Source organism: Mytilus trossulus, chromosome 9, assembly GCF_036588685.1.
Source record: "Mytilus trossulus isolate FHL-02 chromosome 9, PNRI_Mtr1.1.1.hap1, whole genome shotgun sequence".
NCBI classification, from domain to species: domain Eukaryota; kingdom Metazoa; phylum Mollusca; class Bivalvia; order Mytilida; family Mytilidae; genus Mytilus; species Mytilus trossulus.
In genome coordinates, this window is record NC_086381.1 from 42,237,211 (window position 1) to 42,263,535 (window position 26,325).

The 26,325-nt window shown below is 32.8% G+C and overlaps 1 protein-coding gene across 1 annotated transcript; it reads left to right on the forward strand.

Annotated features, from left to right (window-relative positions):
* The first annotated feature begins 65 nt into the window (after positions 1–65).
* Positions 66–25,798, forward strand: LOC134682946 (glutamate receptor 4-like). The gene is made up of 12 exons (XM_063541887.1): positions 66–290; positions 9,573–9,704; positions 10,345–10,527; positions 14,469–14,765; positions 15,393–15,592; positions 16,279–16,338; positions 18,058–18,315; positions 19,393–19,503; positions 20,254–20,379; positions 22,008–22,190; positions 23,062–23,870; positions 24,957–25,798. The coding sequence occupies exons 2-12, from the start codon at positions 9,596–9,598 to the stop codon at positions 25,354–25,356; spliced, it is 2,736 nt and encodes a 911-aa protein (XP_063397957.1). The 5' UTR covers positions 66–290; positions 9,573–9,595; the 3' UTR covers positions 25,357–25,798.
* Positions 25,799–26,325: the final 527 nt, after the last annotated feature.

Consider the following 26,325-nt stretch of genomic DNA (forward strand, 5'->3'; position numbering starts at 1 on the left):
TGGAATTGATATAATTAATAAATCCCTGTAGATAGTGTTTTACATATTGTTTTTCTACCGTGTTCAATAGTCGCTGTTATAATGGTATTAATATTATATGAATTATAATATTTACATTTCCCACACGAGACTTGTTTGAATGCATCAATGAGGCGATATTACAATGGAATTATATAGTTGACAGATGGGTCTTTCAGTTGTATATTTTTTTTTATCAATTGCTTAGCAAGATATTAGAAAAAAATGTTTGGCATACGCGCTTTTCTAATTGAAATTACTCGGTGAGTGAGGTAAGTTTTTTATTATTTGTTTTTGTCATTATAGCCACTATACTTGTGCTTGAATGTGTAGATCTGCACATCTGTGTTAAATGTTTGTTAAGTAGATGTACCAATAATGTGTTTAAATTTTATGAAGATGTATTCATACGTGTTTTAATTCTATTTAGACGTATCATTACGTGTGTGTATGTTATTATGTGCGTTCTAATTTTAAGTATAATAACTATTATACATGTACACATACATGACTTTTTATTTTTATTTAAAAATAGTACAAATCAGTGCTCTTATTTAAGATTCATATTCAAGTATATTAACTATTAAATACACTAAAAGAAATGGATAAGTATTCTACGCACACAGTTCCATAAGTGATATAGGGGCGTAGCTGTACCAACAAAATATTTACATGTCCGTGTTATTATTCACTTGAAAATTAAAATAAGATAATATAAAAAATCGTTACGTCAATATTAAGACAAACTCTAATCCAGCTATTAATTACCTAAGTGTATCTATGTCTATCAGGAGGCATTTCATATATTTAAAAAAAACGCACCATATGCTGATCGCAAAATAACTTGTAGATATGTTTTTGTTGTCATTGTGTGGCAGCAGTCAACTAAACTAACTTGACTGTCTACTAATGGTTTAGTATTGTGTTAGTTTCAATAAATTAAAGGTTATTTTGATTTGCATGAAACAAGGTTTTACATGGAAGACTCTGCTATATTTTTTTTTTTTTATCTTATACAGTATTTATCACTTTTTCTGTACAATTATGGTCGTATAAGAATGGATCTTGTTCATCCTTTACTTATTTGATCTTTAATTCTATTTTTGACGAAATATGGACATTGAATGCTCTTATAGTTATGTGTAAACCACAGATTTACCTTTGACCATGTTCCCGAGGGTCATTTGTTTATATACCTTTTCTATAATTAACATTGAGTACGATTCTCCCGTGATACCATCACTTACTTAATTAAATTCAAGCAATGATAAACAGATTTATTAGATGCGTCACGATGAATGTGATTTCCTAATAACATTTTCAATCAAGCCGCAGAAATGATAATTTTTATACTCCTCCTCAGGAAAAAATGAGTAGGCACCAACCATTCACCTGTTATTTTTTTCATGTTAGGAATCTTGGTTGGGAAGTGGTGCTGGTAAAGATAAGGGGTCGGGATTGTAGTTGAATCATAAACAATTTATTTAAAAAGTAAAACTAGTTCGAACCCAAAAAGGGATCATATATTATAAGAGAACATTTTAATTTACTTGAAAAATAAAAACACAAAAAAAGGGTTCAATTAAAACGACGGTGGTTCACCGGTCAACAGTCGATCAATTGTAATAGCGAAATTATCTCGTAATGATTCCTATTGAAATACAATGTAAGCATTCGACATGTGACAACGAGGTCCCTTTTCGGTAAATATCTATTGAAGATGGGGGGGGGGGGGGGGGGGTGTATGTAGGAGGGATCCGGATCCCGAAATCCCGGGCTTAAAACATGAAATCACGAAATCCCGAAATTTAAAATAAAATCCCGGTTCCCGGAAGGATCAATCCTGTAATCCCGAGTTTAAAAACACCCGATCACGGAGTCCCGATAAAGGTCTTACTCCTACTAAAATATTCTGATTTATGTATCATTGTCATTATGCTTAGTTCCTTTGTTGCCTGTTCTGACATCGGAATATTTTCATTGATTCATTGAGGATGTCAATAAACTGTGAACTGTTCGTGACGTTATCGATGACATTAATATTTTATGAAGGGGGAAGATCGCCCCAAGTGTAGAAAATTTGAATAGATCTTAAAGGATGCTATTCGATTTTTTTTTTAAATTTCATTCTTTGAAATACGTTTGAAATATTGTGAAATATACAGGAAAAAACATGTATAAAAATTTCAAATCGGAATAATTATAACTGTTGTGTCGCTATTTTGACTGCTATAAATTTCTATGTCAAAATCAATACTTAGTAATTTGGATTAATTTGTTTGAAATATAATTTTATTAAGTCTAAAAATAGAAAGATAAAACACCAAAGACAAGGCAACGAAACTCTTCACGAAAGGTCATATTAATATCGCTGTTATCTGGTGATGATAAAAGCGTCACTATGCAATTATTGAATTAACCAACAATTAACAAAGCAAACAATTACAAAAATAGAGAGTCAAACTATTCACATCTGTCGGGAAAAAATACGTTCAAATATTTTGCAGAAAATATAATACGGACATAATAATCAATTCTAAATTATGATTCAATTCAGAAGTTTGTAGTTTGGTAGCTGAATTGAATGTTTGATAAAAAAAAAACACGATGCTGTTGTAATTATATAGATTATCAATATTCAAATATTTTTAAAAGGTATTGATTCCATGCCAACATCTAATAAATCATGCAATAACTCTCCACATTATTTTGATAGTTCGTTTTTATGTTTTCACTCTAGTATGTTGTTGGTTCGTTTTGTTCGATTTGAAGTTTTCTGTTGTTTTGTTCTTTTTAATAGTGTTGCCTTTTTTCAAAAATTGTTTTATTGCTCTACCAATTCAAGTCCGATGTGTAAGGGACCAATTTTATAATCCCAAATATGCTTAAAAAAAACACACAAATTAATCCTTTGCAAAATCTTATATTTTTTTAAAGCCAATAACAATTCCTAAAAACAAATAAAGCCTGATTCCAGGACATCGAGAAATCTGCTAATTGAAAAGTCAGATTATTTTAGCTCAAGATAAAAATCTATAGCGACATTTTTTCTTTCCAAAATTGTATAATAATACTTCAATAGAATGGTTAATGGGTTATTTCTGTAAACAATACAAGAGTAATTTGACTTTCTCGTCCTGCTTCCATAACCCTGTAGCATATTTGAGATAGATTACATTATCATGAACAAACACTCTGCGTGATAGCCTTTCTGTGTTAGATGATACGATTATTCCTAATAAACTTTTGTCATTGTAACACATTAGAGATGAACATGATGCTGTTCAATAAAGTGCCGCGTTTGGCTCGGATATATTAAATGTCTAAGATTTTGTTCAATAAAGTGCCACATAGGGCTTTAAGGTTTTTAGTTATCCTTTAATAGGCAAAAATGCGCATAAGGCTCAGATATATAAAATGTGTACGATTCTGTTTAATAAAGCGACACATTAGACTAGGCTCAGATAGCACCAATGTGTACGATTTTGTTTAATAAAGCGATTCATTAGGCTCGGATATATAAAATGTCTACGATTTTGTGTAATAAAGAGACACATTAGGCTCAGATATATAAAATGTCTCCGATTCTGTTTAATAAAGGGATTCATTAGGCTCAGATATATGAAATGTGTACGATTCGACTTAATAAAGCGACACATAAGGCTCGGATACATTAAATGTCTACTATTTTGGTTAAAAAAGCGGCACATTAGGCTCGGATAGATAATATGCCTAATATTTTGGTTAATAAAAAGTAGCTATCGAATTATGTCAAATGTGCATGAAGCTAAATTTTGAAAATTATTTAAGGCTGTATGCAATTCGATAGTTTGAAGTTGCAACTTACCTTCTCAAATCTATATGCTTGTGCAGTAAACTTATTCGATTATGAAGCTTCTTTATCCTGTATTTTTCATGAAGTCGTCAGCTAGTCCTGATATCTCTATCTATCAATAAAAATTCTAGAACTCAAATTAAATAAAAAAAAAAAAAGACCAATCGTCAGAAACAAATCTATCACAGAGATATAATAATGCATCTATATTATGCAGTGTATTTGTCTCATGACATCGGTTCGTGATTTACGGTCTGCTTATACATGTAGTGCTAATGGGGTTCGCTTCTCAGTTTCTAAATCATTAAATTTTAAAAACAATAGTTCAAAACACTACTGTTTACAAAATTTTAAATTTTTTGAAATACTAAGGCTTTTCTACCTAAGGCATAGATTACCTAAGCTGTATTTGGCAAAACTTTTAGAAATTTTGGTCCTCAATGCTCTTTAACTTCGTACTTTATTTGTCCTTTTTAACTATTTTGAATTCGAGCGTCACTGATGTCAGAGTCTTTTGTAGACGAAACGCGCGTCTGGCGTATATACAAAATTTAGTCCTGGTATCTATGATGAGTATATTATATTGATGGAGTATTAATAAATGAATCAAAAGAGCAAAAACATATAATAGGTCACTGTGCTTGTTTTCGAGATATAAGCCATTGAAATTTTGGCGGAAAATTATGTTTTCTTGACTTTTCATAGCTTTATCATTGGCAAGTTTAAGTTCTCAAAAATTAATAAAACACTAATTAACATTTAATAAGACTTCTACAGATAGCTAATCATTATACACATAAATGATTTATTAAAAGAAAAATGGGGGTCGATGGGCAAATGCTTTAAAGGCATTCAGATGGATAAAACCAGAGGATTTCGAAAATCTGTTATAGTGGCGTTTGTGAAATTATCGAAGGTGTGCTGGCGTATCATACTGAAGTATTCTAAGCCTTAGGTTATTTGTATCACTGTCTTTATTTTAAGCGCTGTCGTGTCATGATGTCATATTCTATGCTTTTTATAACTATAACATAGACTAATTATCAATGTCGCATTACGGTGACATTGTTCCGTCCGGTGTCATGGGAATATTATTTTAAGGGCAGTCGTTTTAAAATCACTGCTATTCGTTTAAATGCTGTTCGTAAAGAATTGATAAGCCGTGTCTGTATGTCACGTTTTACACAACAAAATGACCGAAAGTTCTTATCCGAGCGTAATCAATATGGCGACTCTCAAAATTAGTAAATTAGTAATAAATGATGTATGATATGTCATGGTAGTTACATGATGTGAAATTGACAATTTATTATCAATATAAAACAACGCTTAATCAAATAAAATGTTTCCAATTTCTATTAATGAGTTTATCAGATAATTCGCTTGGAGATAAAATTCACAATTAAGTCATTTGGGATAGGTTCGGTAGATTTCGACCAACAATTCATGATAGGTCAATTTATCCCTTTTTTATTTGTCTCTGTTCTCTTTTCCCAGTTGTTAAATGAATAAAAGTATACATTAACAAAGAGGAATATTGTTTACATTGATAATAGAAGCAACGAGTCATTTTCAGCATAGTTCAAAAGTTATCCAAATATATTTTTTTAATTGATCATTGATTTACCAGATCCCTGAGGTTAGTTGTCCTTTGATGGGTAAAAATGCGTATAACGATAAGAAATGTTCTTTCTCTACAATTTGATGAATATCCAAACTTGAATGAAAATGAGTCAAATGTGTGGTTGCTTTCTATGTACAGTGACCAGCTAAAGTCAGCGACAAGGTGTTGGATTTCTCGCCGTGTTTTAGACCGCAATTGGTGGACTTCAGTTCCTTTTATAGCTGACTATGAGGTATGGGCTTTGATCATTGTTGAAGGCCGTACGGTGACCTATAGTTGTTAATGTTTGTGTCATTTTGGTCTTTTTGTGGGTAGTTGTCTCATTGGCAATCATACCATATCTTCTTTTTTTATATTCGGTTGTTTTCTGCTCTATGGTCGGGTTGTTGTCTCTTTGACACATTCTCCATTTCCATTCGCAATTGTATTAAGGATACCTTAAAAAAATAAGCCATAACATTAAAACCATCTCACATATTTATTTGACAATGTGGATTAAACTTCAGATTGCAGGACTTTGAAAAATCACTAGCGTAAAATAAACTCTGTGGTGGAAATAACTCTGAACTCTTTCTTATTTAGTTAGAACGCTCAGACAGTAATCAAATATAATAAGCAGTTCTCGTTGTCAAATTTATCTTGAATATAAAGTTAAGAATATGTAGTATGATTGACAATAAGACAGCTCTTAATATATAGTAAAGAATATGTAGTATGGTTGACAATAAGACAGCTCTTAATATATATGTAAGAATATGTGGTATGATTGACAATAAGACAGCCTTTCACCAGTAAACAAAGGCGCACTTTAACAATAAGCAAACCACATACCATATAGTAAGCTAAAAAAAGGATGGGAATGAAGATTAGCTTTACATTCTAATTATACTTGTTACGGAAAATTCACGTAGTGACAACTTAGATAACTTATTTTTGCACCTGTTTGGCTTAATTTATATCTCTCCCCCAAAACAACATGGATTAAGAAGGACACACTGGGGGTCAGGAGAAATGCTTAAGAAAACGATATAACGAAAGAAGTGTTTATACATTCTGTATCAGTATAACAATAAAGTTGCAGTACACCGAGAACGTTGGAAAACATTGCGTAATAGACATCGTTAACATGGTGTTAATTGTATAGGATCACCGAGAACGTGGGAACACATTGCGTAAAGGACATCGTTAACATGGTGTTAATTTTAAAGGATCATCGAGAACGTGGGAACACATTGCGTACAGGACATCGTTAACATGGTATTAATTGTATATGATCACTGAGAACGTGGGAACACATTGCGTAAATGACATCGTTAACATGGTGTTAATTGTATAGGATCACCGAGAACGTGGGAATACATTGCGTAAAGGACATCGTAAACATGGTGTTAATTGTATAGGATCACCGAGAACGTGGGAACACATTGCGTAAAGGACATCGTTAACATGGTGTTAATTGTATAGGATCACCGAGAACGTGGGAACACATTGCGTAAAGGACATCGTTAATATGGTGTTCATTGTATAGGTAATTGAGAACTTGGGAACAAATTGCGTAAAGGACATCGTTAACATGGTGTTAATTGTATATGATCTGTAAATTGATAAAATTGAGAATGGAAATGGGGAATGTGTCAAAGAGACAACAACCCGACCAAATAAAAAATAACAGCAGAAGATCATCAACAGGTATTCAATGTAGCGAGAAATTCCCGCACCCGGAGGCGTTCTTCCGCTGGCCCCTAAACAAATATATACTAGTTCAGTGATAATGAACGCCATACTAATTTCCAAATTGTACACACGAAACTAAAATTAAAAATAATACAAGACTAACAAAGGCCAGCGGCTCCTGACTTGGGACAGGCGCAAAAATGCGGCGGGGTTAAACATGTTTGTGAGATCTCAACCCTCCCCCTATACCTCTAACCAATGTAGAAAAGTAAACGCATAACAATACGCACATTAAAATTCAGTTCAAGAGAATCCCGAGTCTGATGTCAGAAGATGTAACCACATGTGAACATTCTCTGTCTTTTATTTTATTATGTCTGTGCAATTAGCCCTAGACATCAAGTTTCCATAAACTGAGAATTGCTATAGGATTAAGACCCTGAATATCTAACACGAAAAAAATAGTGTACTGTCTCAAGTAATAAGTAAACTAGCCAAGTCTTAGTCTACACTGTTCTATTTGTTTTAAAACTAAAATCCAGCAGTGCATTTAAATGGCTGAAAAAATCTGAAAACAATAACATGTTTTCAATAATGGTATTTTAACATCATTATCACCTTTTCTATTCACATTGAATTATTCAAATCTGGCAAATGCAAAAATATCCAGCAACAATTTATTTAGTGACCCAAAGTTTCGGGTTCACAAATTGCTTTCCTTTTTTTTTTGATAGAAAGTAACTTGGTTTATCATTTCAGACGTCCTATAATAACTTGTTTTGACACCAGATAAATATAGTTTTTCTTTTATTCAGACATACTTTTAAAGACCTTTGCAATTTTAACATCAATTTTCTAAAAAAGTTAAGTATAGACACATATTTCCTCCTGTTTGTTCAGAAATGATATATTTATAGATCTTGAAAAGGTTACCAGCTAGAGTGCATTCTATATCGTTATATTGTTCTAATGACACCATACACAATGTATCTTATTCCCCTAATCCGAGAAGGAAAACAAAACTATGAAATGCGCTTTTATTCATTGTTGAAGGCCGTACGGTGACCTAAACTTGTTAATTTCTGTGTCAATTTGGTCTCTTGTTGAGAGTTGTCTCATTGGCAATCATACCACATATTCTTTATTTATATGAAAGACTTTAGCAATATCACTATCTATTTCCTATACATAATGGAGACAATACTATTTAGATGATACCTTTTTTCAGAAATCATAATACATAAGGAGGCTCGAGGGTATATAATTTAAATTACAGTTTTTCCTTATAATTTGTTGATTGGAACATCTTAACATATGGATGAAAAAAATGCAAACAAAATAGGGGGTCACAGACCATCTAAGCGAGTTACCGACTGGTAAATAATAGGGTTTTCCCTCATAAATCGTACAATTTTTAAAAAGACTAATAGGGGAATTTGCACCTCCATTACCTTAATCTTGAAGTACTGAGAGAACTACATTACAGATTTGTATTATACTTTCAAGTCTAAGAGAGTTGGTATTAAAGTACAGAAAAAGCAAAAACAAAATGGGGGTCAACGACCTTTTAAGAGAGATAGATCACCAAAAGTGTGAAACCATGGCAACCAAAAATGGTATTTTTTGAAAAATATCAACTTTTCTTTCGTTTTTTTTTGCTCTAACTATATAGAATTAACATCTGTTTATGGTTAACAGTACACATGGTTGGTTTGCAGGCCAACATCGAGTTTTAGGTCATTTGATAAATTCGTAAGGTCAAAGGTTATGGCTGTAAGGTACAAAAAAAAGGCTAAATTTATGTTATTTTTGAAAGTTTTGATAAAACTTAAATGAGATCATTTGTTTATTCAAATCTAAATTACAGATTTGTTTTATACTTTCCATTCTAAGAGAGTTGGTATTGACTTTATCTATTTCACTAGACATGGTTTATACCCTATTGGTATTAATTTGACATGAATGTTCATAACAAGGTTATCTTCATCAAGTTTTTTTGTCTCAGAAATACTTTAATAGACCTATATGTTTTGGGGTTTAGTGTGACGTCTATTTGCATATAAGTGTTGGACTTATGGGTTGCAAAATTTTTGAGCTGTCGGATTATTGGGTTGTCGAACTAATGGGTTGTCGGACTATAAATGGGCTATCTAACTATCTGACCGAAGGAACGTCGGACTAATGAGCTGTCAGACTAGTGGATTGTCGCAATGATGGCGTGTAACCACTTAAGTTATGTCATAAACCGTACTAGTATTGATGGTACACGAATGTTCTGGACCAGTTTAATATGTTGATGTTATTTTTCAGACATGCTTTGATCAACAAAAGCAATGACACCAGTGACATTCTATATCGTATTTGTGTTGTTCATACATGAATATTTTAGACAAGGTTAATATGTTGATGTTTTTTTTTCAGAAATTGTTTGATCGACAAAAGCAATGACACCAGAGACATTCTGTATCGTATTTGTATTGATGGTACATGAATGTTTTGGAGTTTGCTATTTTACCAATAACCAAACACCTGTCAAGTATAACTTTGTTGTAGGTAGGTAGATATCTATATAAACTTCATGGTAAAATGCTGGATTTTTATTGGCTAATACGAGGGAGAAAATTTACTGTATCCCATGGCTGAGCGTCAGACAATTTTTTTTTAATGTCACTATCTGATGAAGACCAATTAAAAATCGATTATTTAAATGATAATGATACATCAAGTAATTATAGACAATTATAGACAATATCTGTTTTGAGGAATGATTGTAATGTATTATGTATTTAGCTGGTCTGTATCATCTGGTCTTGACTTTGTTTTCATGGTTTATTGGTTAATGTTAAATATGTCAGAATTGGTCTATTTTTCAGATACGATGATAAAGGTATAGTTAAACTGTATTTAATGTACAAAATAATTATAAGGCGGGCAAATCGTATAAGGTTTGTTTCTCAGATACATTGGGTTCTTCAATACAGCAAGAGAAAATCCCGCACCCAAATGCGTGCTTTAGCTGGCCTATAAACAAAAAATATGGACTAGTTCAGTGATAATGGACGTCATACTAAACTTTACAGTTGTTTCTTGTTTCTCGTTTTTATATAGATTAGACCGTTGGTTAACAGAATACTTTTAATTCCATAAGTAAGTAGGAACATTCATATATATACTTTAAATTTGTGTTCCCTAGGTATTTTGAGTCCGTCGACTGGATTGAGTCCGTTACAAGAATTTGTTGAGAAGAATATCCAGAGTAACGATACAGACGTGATAAACTGTTACGGTTCAATCACTATTGTAAACGTTAACGTCCGAGATAATCTGACCATACAGGAGAATGGATGGACTAACATAAAAGATGGACTTAACACAAGTATGTACCATGGAAGATGTATTATTTCCATCACAAGAAAGACAACTTTCGTTCCTTTAGGGTAAAAACTTACGGAAAAACTATCAACTATGTAGAATGTATTATTATGTTGCTTGCGTGTTTTTCTCTAGAAAAACACAACAAACTATTTTACAAGTCTTATGATACCTTTTCCAAAGTTCTATCTTAACTATAACGTACATGTATAACCAGACAAAAAAGAATGCAACACTTTATAAATTTCGTACGTTCTTGTTTATAAACAAACCCAATGATATAGAATGATACTGACGGACTGTTTCTACATAGATTTGGTCACTTTATTACTCAGTGTAGAAATAGTTTTAAAAAATTTTACCATTTACCGCTACATGTGACGAATAACGGGGCTACTTAATTTTAAAGTCATAAACGGTGTGACAATTTTGTTTCAGGAAGTTATTGGTAAATTTGATAGAAAGGCAATGCACACGTTAACGGAGAAAATATGAAAACATTCCGGAAACAATACTCAATAGTCATTTATTGCTTGATTGATTGATTGATTATCTTTATTTCCTCCATAATATGAAGATTTTACAATTTATATTATAAGAACAGAATCAAGAACATAACACTAACATATTTACATATTCTAAACAACAGCAAAGTATACAAATAGCAATAAAAAAAGTCTATAGGTAGTTACATAATTACATATGAAATAGAGTAAAAAAAAAAAACGTCTATAATTCACCAACTTCATACAAGAACAACATTAGTTAAGATCAAATATGTGACTATAAAGATCACAATTGAAGACCTGATATAGTGTATACATATAATCTGCTATGTGACACATCAAGAGGCTCCATACATCAGCATTTATAGTTTGCATGGTATGATTCATACTTCCAAGTAATGACTCGATAATTTCGTCATCATCTTGATTAAAGAAACGAACGGAATCCTCTACGTCAAGAATATCAACAATTTTGTAGAACATTTATGTCCGAATTTGTAAAAGAGATATACAGCAAAGTATATAATGCATAAGTATATCCGTATTATATAAGTTACACAAGGAGCATTTGCCTGTTTGAATAGCTATGGCTCCTAATTTCACAAGCGTCATAAATTTTGAATTTAGTGATAGATAAGTTACCGCTAGTCGTAACAAACGATGCTCCGTCAAACAAGTATGTATTTTATGGTACCGCTTAAGTTCTGGTCTCCATTTGTTTTCTTCGTATATGTCTAAAGTCTGTTTTACAATTTTGCTCCACAGTAGCTTGTCTGGAAAAAAAATTTCAGCCACAAAGTTTTAAACAAAAGCATCAAATTCATATTTCATCAAAATTTTGATATAATCGTAAGTCAATGAAATTTGACTGGCCTCACCGGTTAATATTTGTCCCATACGAACATTAAACATCCGTCGATTTTGCACGACACAGTCTCCCAAAAAACAAAAGTTTCATTTTATCAGTATATCCTTCGACAGACCACAAACCAACATTACAAATACAAGAGTCAGTCGGACTACGTTTATCCATCATTAGTATAAATTTGACGAAATATCTTTGAGTTATTTCCAACATTTCAGTTTCACGGTAGGGTAGCTGACCCCAAATTGCACATCCATAAAGTGCAGTTGTAAGAATAACTCTTTTCCATATCAAGTTATTAGTTAAGGCACTCATCCCTCGTGGATTAACACCAACAGTATATAGTGAGTGAAGTTTCTGTTTTAACTTTTTACTAGATTTATCTGATCTATCGAAAGTTTTTTCATCTGAGCTAATAAGTGTTCCAGCGTAAGTACATGTACGTTTTCTTTCGAGTACAATATTACCTAGGTTAAGACATGCTGCAGAGTCATAATTGTTCCGAGTCTTTTTTGGTGGTGTAAAAGTCAAAACACTACTTTTCGATGCATTATATTTTAACCGCCATTTGAGCGCATAGCTGTTAACAACGTTTAATAATGTCTAAGCACCATTTACAGTTGCGGTTAATAAAGTTGTGTCATCAGCTAACAAGATTGTCGGTATGCTTATCGGGCCTACTAGTAGTCCACAATGTGTCGATAAGAGTTCACAAATCAAGTCATTGATAAATAAGGAAAATAACCAGGCAGACAACACACGGCCTTGACCTACTCCTTGTTCAATCCGAAACACTTGACTTGTTAGTCCACTATGCTGCATATGTGCTGTTGCAGTTTTATACGACATATATATCAGATTCCACAATTTACCTTGAATTCCAATTTGGTTCAGTTTGTAAAGTAGGCCATCTTGCCACACTCGGTCAAAGGCCTTTTCGTTGTCGAGAAAAATGGCATAAACAATCGAATTACGTTCAAGATAATAATGAATTGCTTCTTTCAAGGTGTAAATAGCTGGTATCGCACCATGTTCTTTTACAAATCCAAACTGGAGTGGATGTGGCATCACACTATTGAAATCAACAAGGAGTTTATGAATACGATTCAAAATTAATTTATCAAACAGTTTTCCTAATGAAGAAGTTAAAGTAACTGCACGATAACTATTTGGATTTGTTTTGTCTTTATTATTTCCTTTATAAAGAGGTATAACTATTCCATGTCTAAATGATAAAGGTAAGTATTCTTGTTCGAGAATTAAATTGTATAATACACTCAGATGTTTTAATAAGTTTTCACCACCATATAGTATGACTGTGTTCATTTGATATATAATCTTGTCCTGGCGATTTACCGGCTTTCAATGTTCGTACCTGATCCTTGATTTCATCTACAGTAATCGGTTTGTCGAGAGTATCAATATAACCTTTGTATTTATTGTTGAAAAGATCATGAACTTTTTTGGAAATGTTCCCGTAAAACTGTTTGTCAAAGCAGTTCTCTTCTTTTATAGAGTATAAATTTTCAAAATATTTCCCCCATAACATACATATATCTCCAGGTGTCTTTGCTTCGGTGTCGTCATAAACAAGTTTATCTGTCGTCGGTCCCTGTTTCCTCATTTTACGTGCAGTTCTGAAAAATTCTCCGATGTCAACTTCTGCCGCATTTCTAATGTCCTCATACTTTTCCTCTCGCCATAGTTTTTCGGCCTGACGTTTACGTTTCCTGAAAATTCTTTTTTTATCTTTATATTCTTTGTAAAGGCGGTTAGATTTGTTACGAGGCTTGTTGTTATATATATACATATACATATAAAGTATTTTTTTTATATATAGTTAAACAAATTAGTCTCACTGATATTTACTTGTTTATTATTTCACTGCTAATAATTTTATAATTTAGCTGTTTGATCATACAACTAATGTTAATATAATGATGCTTACCAGAAAACAACCCTGGATTTCTTGTATTAACAAACAGGAGCACTTCACTGGAATGCTGGACTAGTGATGTATTTTGTTAACAGCAGAAAGCGCAATTTGTTGTGGAATAAAATAAAAAATAAATAGTTTTTACAATTACCCTGTGTATGACCAAAAACAGTGTATCTGAAACAAACAAAAACAAATGTTAACGTGATACAGTTGACAGACTCGTGTTCCTTTGTCATTGAGCCGTATGGTAATATATTACAAATCTAGACATGATTCAGCTAATATGTTTAACCCCGCCATATTCTGTTTGTGTGTGCCTGTCCCCAGCCAGGAGCCTGTAATTCAGTGGTTGTCGTTTGTTTATGTGTTACATATTGATTATTCGTTCTTTTTAAAAAATATATAAATTAGGCCGTTAGTATTCTCGTTTGAATTGTTTTACATTGCCAATTCAGAGCCTTTTATAGATGACAATGCGGTATTTGCTTTACTCATTGTTGAAGGCCGTGCGATGACTTATATAGTTGTTAATTTCATTTTCATTTGGATTCTTGTGGAGAATTGTCTCATTGGCAATCATACCAAATCTTCTTTTTAAATGATATATAATTATGATCAACTTTGGTATTTTTTAGCTTTAAAACTTCAAGCTAATGATAAAGCTGAGACTGGTGTCAGTGTGGTCATTGGACCGTATTATACAAATCTAGCCATGATACTGGAACAAGAGAACATACCATACGTCATCACCCAAGACAAAGGATTTAATTACGTTGATGAGACCCGGATTGAAGATCATGTCGCGTGGTCCAACCTCGTGGAGGTATCACCTCCAGCTGAACAACTTAATCAAGCAATAGTGGATCTTTTCCTTGCTTGGAAGAATAAAACTGCAGTTGTAGTTTTACCAGATGATCCTAAAATAAATGACGGTATATTTACTCGCCCTAATATATTGAATACCAAGTAAGACGTGCATCAGACTTTGCAACTGTTTTTATACAGTTTTTTTCTTATGTTGTGCTCTTACACAACTGTCCCAATTTCTGGAAGTTTTTAGCGCTCAAAACATGTTTAAGCGGTCGCATTAATTTTTAGCCTGTAATTTAGGATCCTATTTTTCAGTGATTGTTGTTCGTTTATGTCTGTCATATTTGATTTTAGTAAATTGAATTGCTATTGATTAGACCGTTAGTTTTTCGTTTGAATTGTTGCACATATTTCATGCCGGAGCCTTTTATAGCTGACATTTATGATACGGTATATTTTTTTAAAATTTTATTTTTGACGACCGCACAGTGAAATATACTTGTTTATTTGCAATCTGGTGAATAGTCATCCCATTGGGAACAATGCCACATCTTTTTTTTAGAATATCACAAACTATAACTAACACCATGCTTGATAAATGCAGAAGAATATATCAAACGAGTTGATTTATAATCTGAAGAATTGAAACGAAAGAAAAAAACAGCAGAAAAAATAAAAATAAAAAAAATATAAAAACACACAAATTGACAGACTTATTTAATCTTCAAGGATCCAATATGTATTTGTAGTTTGCCAGGACTTAATACGTCGAATGATAGCCAATCAGATTTCACCAATATCTTATGCTCTCCAAATGAATTCCGAGGAAGATATTCGAAACCAAACAGTAGAGGTGTTACGAAATGCCCAGTTACTGCGACAAGAAATATTTCTTATCTGTAGTCCCAGGGATGACCAACATAAACTAATAGAGAGTGTTTTAATTGAGGTAATATAATGCTTTTAGATTAAAAAAAACAATAAAGATGTAATGACAGTACTACTGAACACATTCATGCGTTATTTCATTCCCCACACACACATAAAAATTATATCTAGAATAAAAGGAATTTTAAATTAAGGTCATCGACATTCTGAGAAACCTAAAAGCACCAACAATTTGCCAACAATAGATTTTCTTCAAAGTTCTGCATACGACCGTAGGCAAACACTTTCAGCTTAATACGATCAACCTCTGAATCGCTTGGTTGTCATATCCAATACAGCATTCACAGTATCATAAGGTATAATATATATCGGCGGCCACTGTCTAAAGTTTATATTTTATGAATACTGTTTTTTTTAAACTGACAGTGATGAAATGAAAAAAATACACCATTTTGATAAAATTTTAATTGTTTTAAAAATACTCCGAAAGTTCACCATCAATTGGCTATACACAAGGTCAGCCCATCATATGTTGTCTATACACAAGGTCAGCCCATCATCAGCTATGTTTACTTAGCAAGTACAACATCAGAAAAACAGTGAACTGATCAATGTCTGTACGAAAATATACCGTAATAGCCAGTGTTTGTTTTACATTTTAAAGAATGAACTAAACATTGAACGTATCTGTTTCATTTGAGCTTATAATAAACCAATATCTATCTCATCATTGTTTATTGTTCACAGGCAAAGTCATTTGGAAACATTATGGAGAATGAAAAGAACATATTCATTTTCCATGATTCGGTAAGATTTATTATTGTATGAGAATCTAATATGGGGAATTGTTTTGCTATTAATGGTAAAAAGGTTTACGTACTTTTGTGAAGGTAGAATTTTCACTGCAGAACAATTGAAACGGATAATGTAGTTAGCAGTCATCTCCAGACCACGAGAATAGATAAGCATATTTAGGTGTCATTAAGTGGTCGGTTCAAGTAGTGTATAAGGGTACATAGTTCCAGCGGAAGGAATATGTAATGAGTAAATCGTTTTATTGAGTAAATCGGTATGAATTATGATTAAATAGTTCATTAAAGTAGGACATGTTGTATGGTCTGTTATCCATTCGTTTGGTGTGATTTAGCTTTTGATTTTGCCATTTGGTCAGGGACTTTCCGTTTATTTTAGAATTTTTAATTTTACTTTTGTCAGTTACATTCAACTAATAAAAAAGAAGATGTGGTATAATTGCCAATGCGACAACTCTCCACAAGAGACCAAATGACACAGACATTAACAGCTATAGGTCACCGTACGGCCTTCAACAATGAGAAAAGCCCATACCTTATAATCAGCTATAAAAGTCCCCGAAATGACAAATGTAAAACAATTTAAACGAGAAAACTAACGGCCTAAATTATGTATAAAAATTTTACAAGAAACAAATATGTAATACATGTACGTACATATATATATATATATACATCAACAAACGACAACCACTGAATTACAGGCTCCTGACTATTGACAGGCACATACACACAGAATGTGGTGGGGTTAAACATGTTAGCGGGATTTCCACCCTGCCCCTAACTTGGGACAGTGATATGGCATTACATTACAGGAACGAACTACATGTATAGGACATGAGATAGTCTTAACTTTATACTGATTGACAGTGTAGTCTTGGGGTAGCCCTAGATCACTTCTTTGTGACTTCTGCCAATTAGATATTCGTGTTTTATCTGGTAAGTACCAATCTCATGAATCAAGCCCTTTCTAACTTATTTACATTTAATGGTACTGTAATAAGACTGTGCGGATAAAAAAGGGAAACTAGTTTGACCCAACCACATCTATAAGCATGTCCGAGGCCTGTTATCATTGATCTGTTGCCGCTGACGGTCATAATTGTTTTATAATTCGATACTGTTATTGTATGATGAGGATTCCAGTTTTCTTTTTCATAATAGTTTCAAATTTTGTCATCCTGAATATAAAAAAGAAGATGTGGTATGATTGCCAACTTAGTACTAGGAGAGTTTCATACTACTTGAAAGTAAAAGAATTCCTCTAATTTTCATGGATTCGAACTTTGTCTGACACATAATAATTCCTGCCTCATTTGAAATGTTTCCCGTTTTCTGGCAACTGTCCTGCATCCTGCAGGTCGAACCACTTTGCAAAGTGACATTCTTTCAAAAAATGCAAAAATAATTGCCACTGTAAATTAAGCATATTAATAACAATTAACATGAAAAATGATCATTGACCATTTTCGATAGAATTATAATATAACACCATGTTAAAAAGTTTGGAATACATTACAGCGTCCCTTTTCGGCTTCCGTGGTTATCAGTAGTAACAGGATATTTATTCCCATAGTTGCTCAATCATACTTTTGCAATCATTTTTTAAGATAACGTAGACTTAACACCGAAAACAAATACCAAGTTAGGCCACAATCAGGATATGCATTGCTTTACCACTGACGAGAAGCTCTATTTTCTTACTATGTTTCAGTCTTTTTTCCTTGAACCATTTGATGAAGGACCCATGTATCGACAAGGATTATTCGAAGCGAATTGTCAGCTTCTAGCATATCGTAATAAAGAGATCCGACCCGGAAGTAAATACCTGACAAGTACATATGAAGCCACCGCTACTGATACTGCACATTTGATACAAAAATCTCAGAAACTTTACATAGAGAAGACGAGTGGAACTGATGAACATGTAGATGTATTTAACAGATCAAAATTGATAGATGCACTGCGTGAGGTAGGCATAAATAATGCAAATATTGTTTAGAACTCGAAAGTAGAATGTATGAGGTAACGTTAACTTCAGCATAAATAGACATAATTAAACGAGGCATTATAACATGTATACAGCGAATATTGTACAAAATTGGATGGTGACTTGTAAAGCTAGGTTACATATTCCTGACATATTCCTGACACCAAATAATGTACAGAACTATTTTATGGTGGTTCAAGTGAGAATTTGTTCCATGTCACTGAAATATTTTTATATCCCACTTGTGGGCATTATGTTTTCTAGTCTGTGCATGCGTTCGTTTGTCCGTCCGTTTGTTCGTCTGTTCGTTCGTTCGTTTGTCTGTCCCGCTTCAGGTTAAAACTTTTGGTAGAGGTAGTTTTAAATGAAGTTGAAATCCAATCAACTTGAAACTTAGTATACATGTTCTATATGATATGATTTTGCTTATTTTAATTCCAAATTATAGTTTTTACCCAATTCTCACTATCCACTGAACATAGAAAATGAAAGTGCGGATGGGGCGTCCGTGTACCCCGGACACATTCTTGATCTAGTTAGTATGGTAATTCAAAATTAAATGCATTACTGTATGCAACCACATGTGTACATTGCTTCAAACTACTAAAGACACAAAGAACAGAATTAAGATTACTCACAGTGGTTTCCCTGTCTGAATCTAGTTGTTGATGTATGTAAATGTCTCGTCGTTATTGATGCCGAATTTCGTACCATATGTATATATTTTACTAATAATACATACATGTAACTTCTTCTTCCCGCTCAAACTTTATATTTAGAAATATGACCTGATCACTTATATTTCAGAACTTTAAAATCGAAGTTAACTCATTGTACGAATCATCACGAGACATTAGTGGACAACCAAAGTTTTGTCTATAAGTTCGGTCTGTCTGGTATAGAATGAAAATATATGGTTTGATTCGTATAAGACAGCTAGTCATTAGAGGCCAAATAGTGAAGATGTTAGAAACTAGCCTCACACTTCTAATACAGATTTAGAAATCTGGAACGTATTAATGCAGCGTTTTTTTTTTATTTGATATATGTCTTTTGTAGTCGACATTACCAAATGGTAAAACGGGTTCAGTAAAATTTGACTCTGAAGGGAAACGGATTGATTACGTGTTTCACTTGTACAACCATGGTGGCACTTCATTGTTTAAAAAGGTAAATAAAGGCAACAGTAATTTACCTTATGTTGATATCGTTAAAATATTGAAAAGAAAATATAATTTAGTTCATTTAAGTAGAAGAAGAGAATGCTATAAGGTATGCAGCAATGCAATTTAGTTCCGGTTTGGTTTATTGATAATAAATTTGATATAAGAACAGATAAACAACAATATCAAATATCTAATTTCAATGTTTGATTGATAACTGTTTGGATGCCGTTTATTTGAAGGATTGAGAGGTTTATGGGATCAGATCTAAACTTACGGGCTTGCTAATCAATACCACAGTTAAAATTATAGGGAAGTGCTATAAGTTTAGTAATCTTCTGATAGTAAAACTGCAAAACGATAGGTTTGAAACAATTAAAGAATTCAGTAAGGAGATTTATAGTACTTTAAGGAAATGCTTGATTTAATAAATTTCCACTAGTACATGTGCACATATTACGTTTTTTTTAATCCAAAACGCCAAAAGACACGAGCAAAGCGAACAAGTTGGGAACATATAAAATACTGGAAGATTATTATTTACATTTTCACTCTTGACTTGAAACTTAATATACTTATTGTGGAATTTGAGCATTCCTGATGAAATTAAATTTAGAAAAGCGATACGGACGCAACGAATTATAAATTAAGTGTTTTGATTTAGATATTGTTTTCATCTTAAATAAACATTAAATATTTGATTATGAAGTTTATCAATCATCGATTCTTTTTAAATGTTTCAATGCTTTCTTTAAAGATTGGTGAATGGAGACCAAAAGGTAATACTACACATGACAGACTGGTTCTTATACCTTTTAATGACACTCTGGAAAAAGACACACGTGGTATTTTCCCAGACATTGTTAAAGTTGTATTTGTTATGGTAAGAATTGAAAAGGGTTGGATTTACGGAATGTATTTCTGTTAACTTACACATGTATGCTAGATTCTGTAACATAACCATAAACGTCATTTATGACAAAAAAGAAAAACACAACAGTACACAAAACACAACAAAGAAACAACCGAACATTAAAATTTGCTGTGCCAAGTTGACGTAAAGTTAATTTACGATCATTGTTATATTATACCCCCGCTTTAAAAAAGTGGGGTATACTGTTTTACCACTGTCTGTCCTTCCGTCAGTTCGTCAGTCCGTCAGTCCGTCCGTCCCATGAATATTTTTCGTCGCATTTTTCTCAGGAACTACAATACAAGGATTTCTGAAATTTGGTTTCAGGGTTTATCTAAGTCAGTTATACCGTGTGATGCGTTTTCAGATTGATCACTTTACAACTTCCTGTTTACCGAACACTTGTATGATTTTATATATGATAGCCCTGTTGAAAACTTTCGTCACATTTTTTTCAGGATCTACAATACAAGGATTCCTGAAATTTGGTTTCAGGGTTTATCTGAGTCAGCTATACCGTGTGATGCGTTTTCAGATTGATCACTTTACAACTTCCTGTTTGCCGAACACTTGTATGATTTTACACATGATAGCCCAGTTGAAAATTTTCGTCACATTTTTCTCAGGAACTACAATACAAGGATTCCTAAAATTTGGTTTCAGGGTTTATCTGAGTCAGCTATACCGTGTGATGCGTTTTCAGATTGATCACTTGACAACTTCCTGTTTGCCGAACACTTGTATGATTTTACACATGATAGCCCAGTTGAAAATTTTCGTCACATTTTTCTCAGGAACTACAATACAAGGATTCCTAAAATTTGGTTTCAGGGTTTATCAGAGTCAGCTATACCGTGTGATGCGTTTTCAGATTGATCACTTGACAACTTCCTGTTTGCCGAACACTTGTATGATTTTACACATGATAGCCCTGTTGAAAATTTTCGTCACATTTTTCTCAGGAACTACAATACAAGGATTTCTGAAATTTGGTTTCAATATTTATATAAGTCAGCTATACCGTGTGATGCGTTTTCAGATTGATGACTCTACAACTTCCTGTTTACCGAACACTTGTATGATTTTACACAAGATAGCCAAGTTGAAAGTTTTCGTCACATTTTTCTCAGGAACTACAATACAAAGATTTCTGAAATTTGGTTTCAGGGTTTATCTGAGTCAGTTATACCGTGTGATGCGTTTTCAGATTGATCACATTACAACTTCCTGTTTACTGAACACTTGTATGATTTTACACATGATAGCCCAGTTGAAAATTTTCGTCACATTTTTCTCAGGAACTACAATACAAGGATTTTGAAATTTGGTTTCCGGATTTATATAAGTCAGCTATACCGTGTGATGCGTTTTCAGATTCATCACTCGACAACTTTCTGTTTACCGAACACTTACATATTTTTACACTATTAATATTATCCACTTGCGGCGGGGGTATCATCAGTGAGCCGTAGCTCGCAGTTTCACTTGTTTTATATGATAAGTAATAATTTACATATTTAGTATAATATTGTTTACCGTATATGTGCAATTTTACCTCGAAAACAAACAATATAAAAAGCAATACTCTTTATTTGTAGGAGGAACCGTTTATTATGAACAAACCAGGTAATGTTGGATATGAGGGTTTTACAATAGACCTGTTAGAGGAATTATCTAAGTTACTCTCATTCAAATACGAACTTTATCCCAGTCCAAACAATGCTTACGGATCAGAAATAAACGGCAGGTGGAACGGAATGATAGACGAAGTCAGGGCTGGGGTGAGTTAAAACTTAAATAATGAACGGAATGATAGACGAAGTCAGGGCAGGGGTGAGTTAAAACTTAAATAATGAACGGAATGATATTACAACTCAAGACAGGGATCAGGTAAGACTAAACTTATGATAAGTCTTATTGAAAGAACTCAATAAATTGTTTTGAATGTAGAAAAGGTGTGATTGTTCAATTTAAGTGTATAGTTAGTACAGGGGTTAGTTAGGACTTAACGTATATAATAATTTTTAATGAAAGAACTAAGTTTTTTGTAAAAATGGAAAAAAGAAACCTTAAAACATACAACATTGCCATTCTTACAAAAGTAGTTTATTAGTTGTTGGAGTGTTTGGTCCCTCCAATTGTTCTGTGATCTTTCAGTTACAATTATGATATAATATCAGCTGAGTATATACTTTTATTAGATAATACGTGAGTTTTCATATGGAATTCCAGTAGTTAATTCTTGACCGGCTTTCTCAATACCGGGTGAGGTAAAACGTTTTACATTATAAACTGTGATAGCAAGTTATTTATAGGGTTGTATGCAATAGTACATGTAGTGATGTCTTCTTGTCATTTTGTTCGTCACCATGTTAATTGCATTATTTGAAATATTTACATTATTGCTTATTTTATAGGAAATTAAATACGATGGCATTAGATACAAGGTTGTTTAGGTGAATTATACATATTAAATAATAATTTTTCTATGATAACATTGAATTCCGTTAGATTTTATTATTTTTGCATTCACTAACACGAAACTCGTAAGTAGCTGCCAATATTTTTTAATTTCTAATTTTTATGTTGAACGTTTATCTGTATTTTACATACTTCAATAACTGAATACTATGTACATGTTTATTTGAACAGAATGCCACGTTAGGCATGGGAGCCATATCTATTACATCAGAACGTGAAGAAGTCGTAGATTTCAGCCTTGGTGTACTCAGTACAGGAGTCAATATGTTAATATCAAAACCAAAGGAACATTCTTCAATATTTCAGTTCATGCGTCCATTCACACTTGAGTTATGGATGGGTATTTTAGGAGCAACTGTCACCGTCTGTATTGTCTATCTAATGTTAGACACAGGTAATCCAGAGAGGAAGTTTACTCTAAAGGAGGTGCTCTGGTTTTCTATCGGCACTGTATTAATGAGGGGAACAGATTTTTCACCTCGGCCGAGTTCACAGAGGATACTTACTGCTGGGTTTACATTCTTTGTATTAATAACTGTCTCGACGTATACTGCAAATATGGCAGCATTTTTGACAAAAGTTAACTTAGATCAACCTGTAGAGACATTAATAGAATTAGCAGAACGAACAAATATACAAGTAGGGACAATAAATAATTCAGCCACAATGCGTTTTCTGCAAAGCTCCGAAGACACTACCTATAAAACAATTTGGAAACGAGTTATAGAGAGTAGTGGTCTTGTTACTAATTCCAGTCAAGGTCGACAGCGATCTGGAGAAGGAAATTTTGCATTCATTTATGATTACCTTATTAATTCATATTTCGAAAAGAATTACTGTAAAACTAAAATGTCTGGTCAGCCAATCAGACTACAGGAACATGGCATTGTTATGAAAGCTGGTAATCCTGCTAAAACTTCAATTAACATTGCTATACTACAATTGAAAGAAAAGGGCTTTATTACAAGACTCAGAAAAAGGTTTGTAAATTTTGTTGATATATGTAACCTTAATATGTTAGTTAGTTGAAGTGTCCTTGACATTTATTTTACTGGAAGCTTTTTAAAATATATATTTTTTATATGTTTATTCAATATTACCATTTGTAAGTCATTGAAAGGGTCTGCCTTTCATCATAAAGGGCTAATATAATACAACTGTTTCTGTGACATCATTGAACTTTTGCATTTCGTGAAGTTGATATATTAATACGACTCCTATTACAGGATCTACCTTTTTGTATTAATTATTAATTTGTTTGAAAATTCTCGTCTCAAGCGTGCAATATTGGCCAGTGAACGTAAAATCAATCGATTCATCACAAATCCAAGTTAGAAACTGAGTTATCTTTCTTTTACTGATATTGTTGATTGATGTTATCCTTCTTCTGTAGAATTTAAAATCCATAATAAGTGGTAGTTGTGGTAAACACATATTTGAAAGCGTACTGCTTGGAGCTTTTGCTTGTCGGAATTTATATAGAACGTTATTTAAAGTGAATGGTATGAGTTGTTCAATGTTTTCTTTTGCTTTATATCATTTCATAAAGTGATAGCTAGGCAGTAAACATCATAATTATTTGTATATATTGGCTTCTACTAGAAGTTGAGTGTTCAAGATGAAAACAAACTGGACAATACATCAGATAAGTCTTGACTAGATAACTTTTGGCAACCAGGATGGCATTTAGGAGGAAACTAAGTTTTAATATTAGGCAAACAATTTACACTGCATCAGACACAAAGTTGTTGCAGGATTCCTTCACATGTTGATACCATCAACACGGTTGGAACTGTGTACATGTATCACTCACTTAGAAAAATAGACCATTTGTAAAACCCTTTCATATAGTTTTATTGTATTTGAAGTTTGCTTTATGATAAATAAAGAACTATTTCGAATGAATTTAGAAACTTACAAGTCATTATATCATACTTGCCACCAAGCAAAGTACTTGTAGCTCACACACCAAATAAATAACCCACAATAGTCATTAATTGCGCAAAAACACACACATGTTTTTATTACAAAAATAACATCTGTAAACTTTTTTTTTGTCATTACAGGTGGTGGGATGATAAAAGACAATGTGCTGACGACGCACTGAGTAAAAGTGTTTTACAAGTAGAGTTTGGAGTGAAGCATATGTCTGGAGTGTTAATTGTACTGTTATTTGGTCTCGCGTTTTCTGTAGCATTCTTTTTATTTAAAAAGTTTTACGTTTTGTCAAAGCAACAAAAGTCTTCAAAGAAAGAATCAAACGGGAAAGAAACCGAAGACAAGAACGAGGAGACCAAAAGTATGCTAGGCGATGAGGAGACAAAAATGTTTGGTAAAGACCAGACAAACATATTTGGTAATGAAGGTACAAAAACTGTATTCGAAAATGAGGAGACAAAACCTGTGTTTGGTAGCGAGATTCCTGTAGATATGGAAAAATACAATATCGTGTATGACAAAGTTTGATATTTTTAATTCATGAAATATCGTAAAGAAGAATACTATTTCTAGGTTGATATATATGGTATAAAACTTAAGACGCTGACAATTAAAATCAGTCAAATTCAACTGAGGTACAGAAAGACTACTTATTTCGACACAGAGGCCTTGTGTTCATCATAGGCCTTATATGCACTAGTAATGCTTCCTAAATCATTTTCCTGTTAATGTTTCTATAGCTCTCATATGTATATCGATGTTGTTATATATACATTAAATCGATATATAAACTTTACAATTCTGATTGCACACCAAGGCATTTTAAATTAAGAATGACGATATTCGAAAAAAGAAGATGAATGTAATTTCTTTACTGTTTGGTTTCACTTAAATATAATTATGTTGGTAATAGATTTACCCAATATAAAATGGAGATGTTATGGTTGTCTGCTTGCCAATTAAACAACTGTCTGTCATAACCCATAGTAGGGTCTACTCGGAATCGTTGAAAATATGAATTTGGTTTCTGTACCTCATCGTTTCGAAAAGTCACAAAATATAGATACTAAGTTTGTATCTTTGAAAAATAAACAGTTAGTTATGAGAAACTGTCACAAATTAATGGGAACAAAAATTTCTGTCCGAGCACAATTTCCGGTACAAATTGAAAAGAAGAGGAAAATTCTGTATCCTGTTTTAAAGCAGGCGACGAAAAACCGAAAGAAAGCTGTTTTGGTAAGAGATAAACTTTTCATAGAAGGAGAATTATACAAAACAAACGATGACAGAGTACCAAACGCAAGGAAATACCGAACAAAAACAGCCAAATTGTTAAAGCCGATCATTTATCGGATAAATGCCCATATATTAATTCGACCCGACCCAGTGATTTTAACTCATTGAATCGTCCAATAACAAAACAAAGGGAAATGCTGAAGCGGAACATAATTAGTTCTGACGAACCTGATTCGTAAAGCCTTGCCTATAAATATAAAT

Coding starts and splice junctions, on each gene's coding strand:
- LOC134682946 (XM_063541887.1), top strand. CDS start 9,596: ATGACACCAGAGACATTCTGTATCGTATTTGTATTGATGGTACATGAA. Junction 19,504..20,253: donor GCACTTCATTGTTTAAAAAG/GTAAATAAAGGC, acceptor CTTTCTTTAAAG/ATTGGTGAATGGAGACCAAA. Junction 22,191..23,061: donor TAGACGAAGTCAGGGCTGGG/GTGAGTTAAAAC, acceptor TTATTTGAACAG/AATGCCACGTTAGGCATGGG.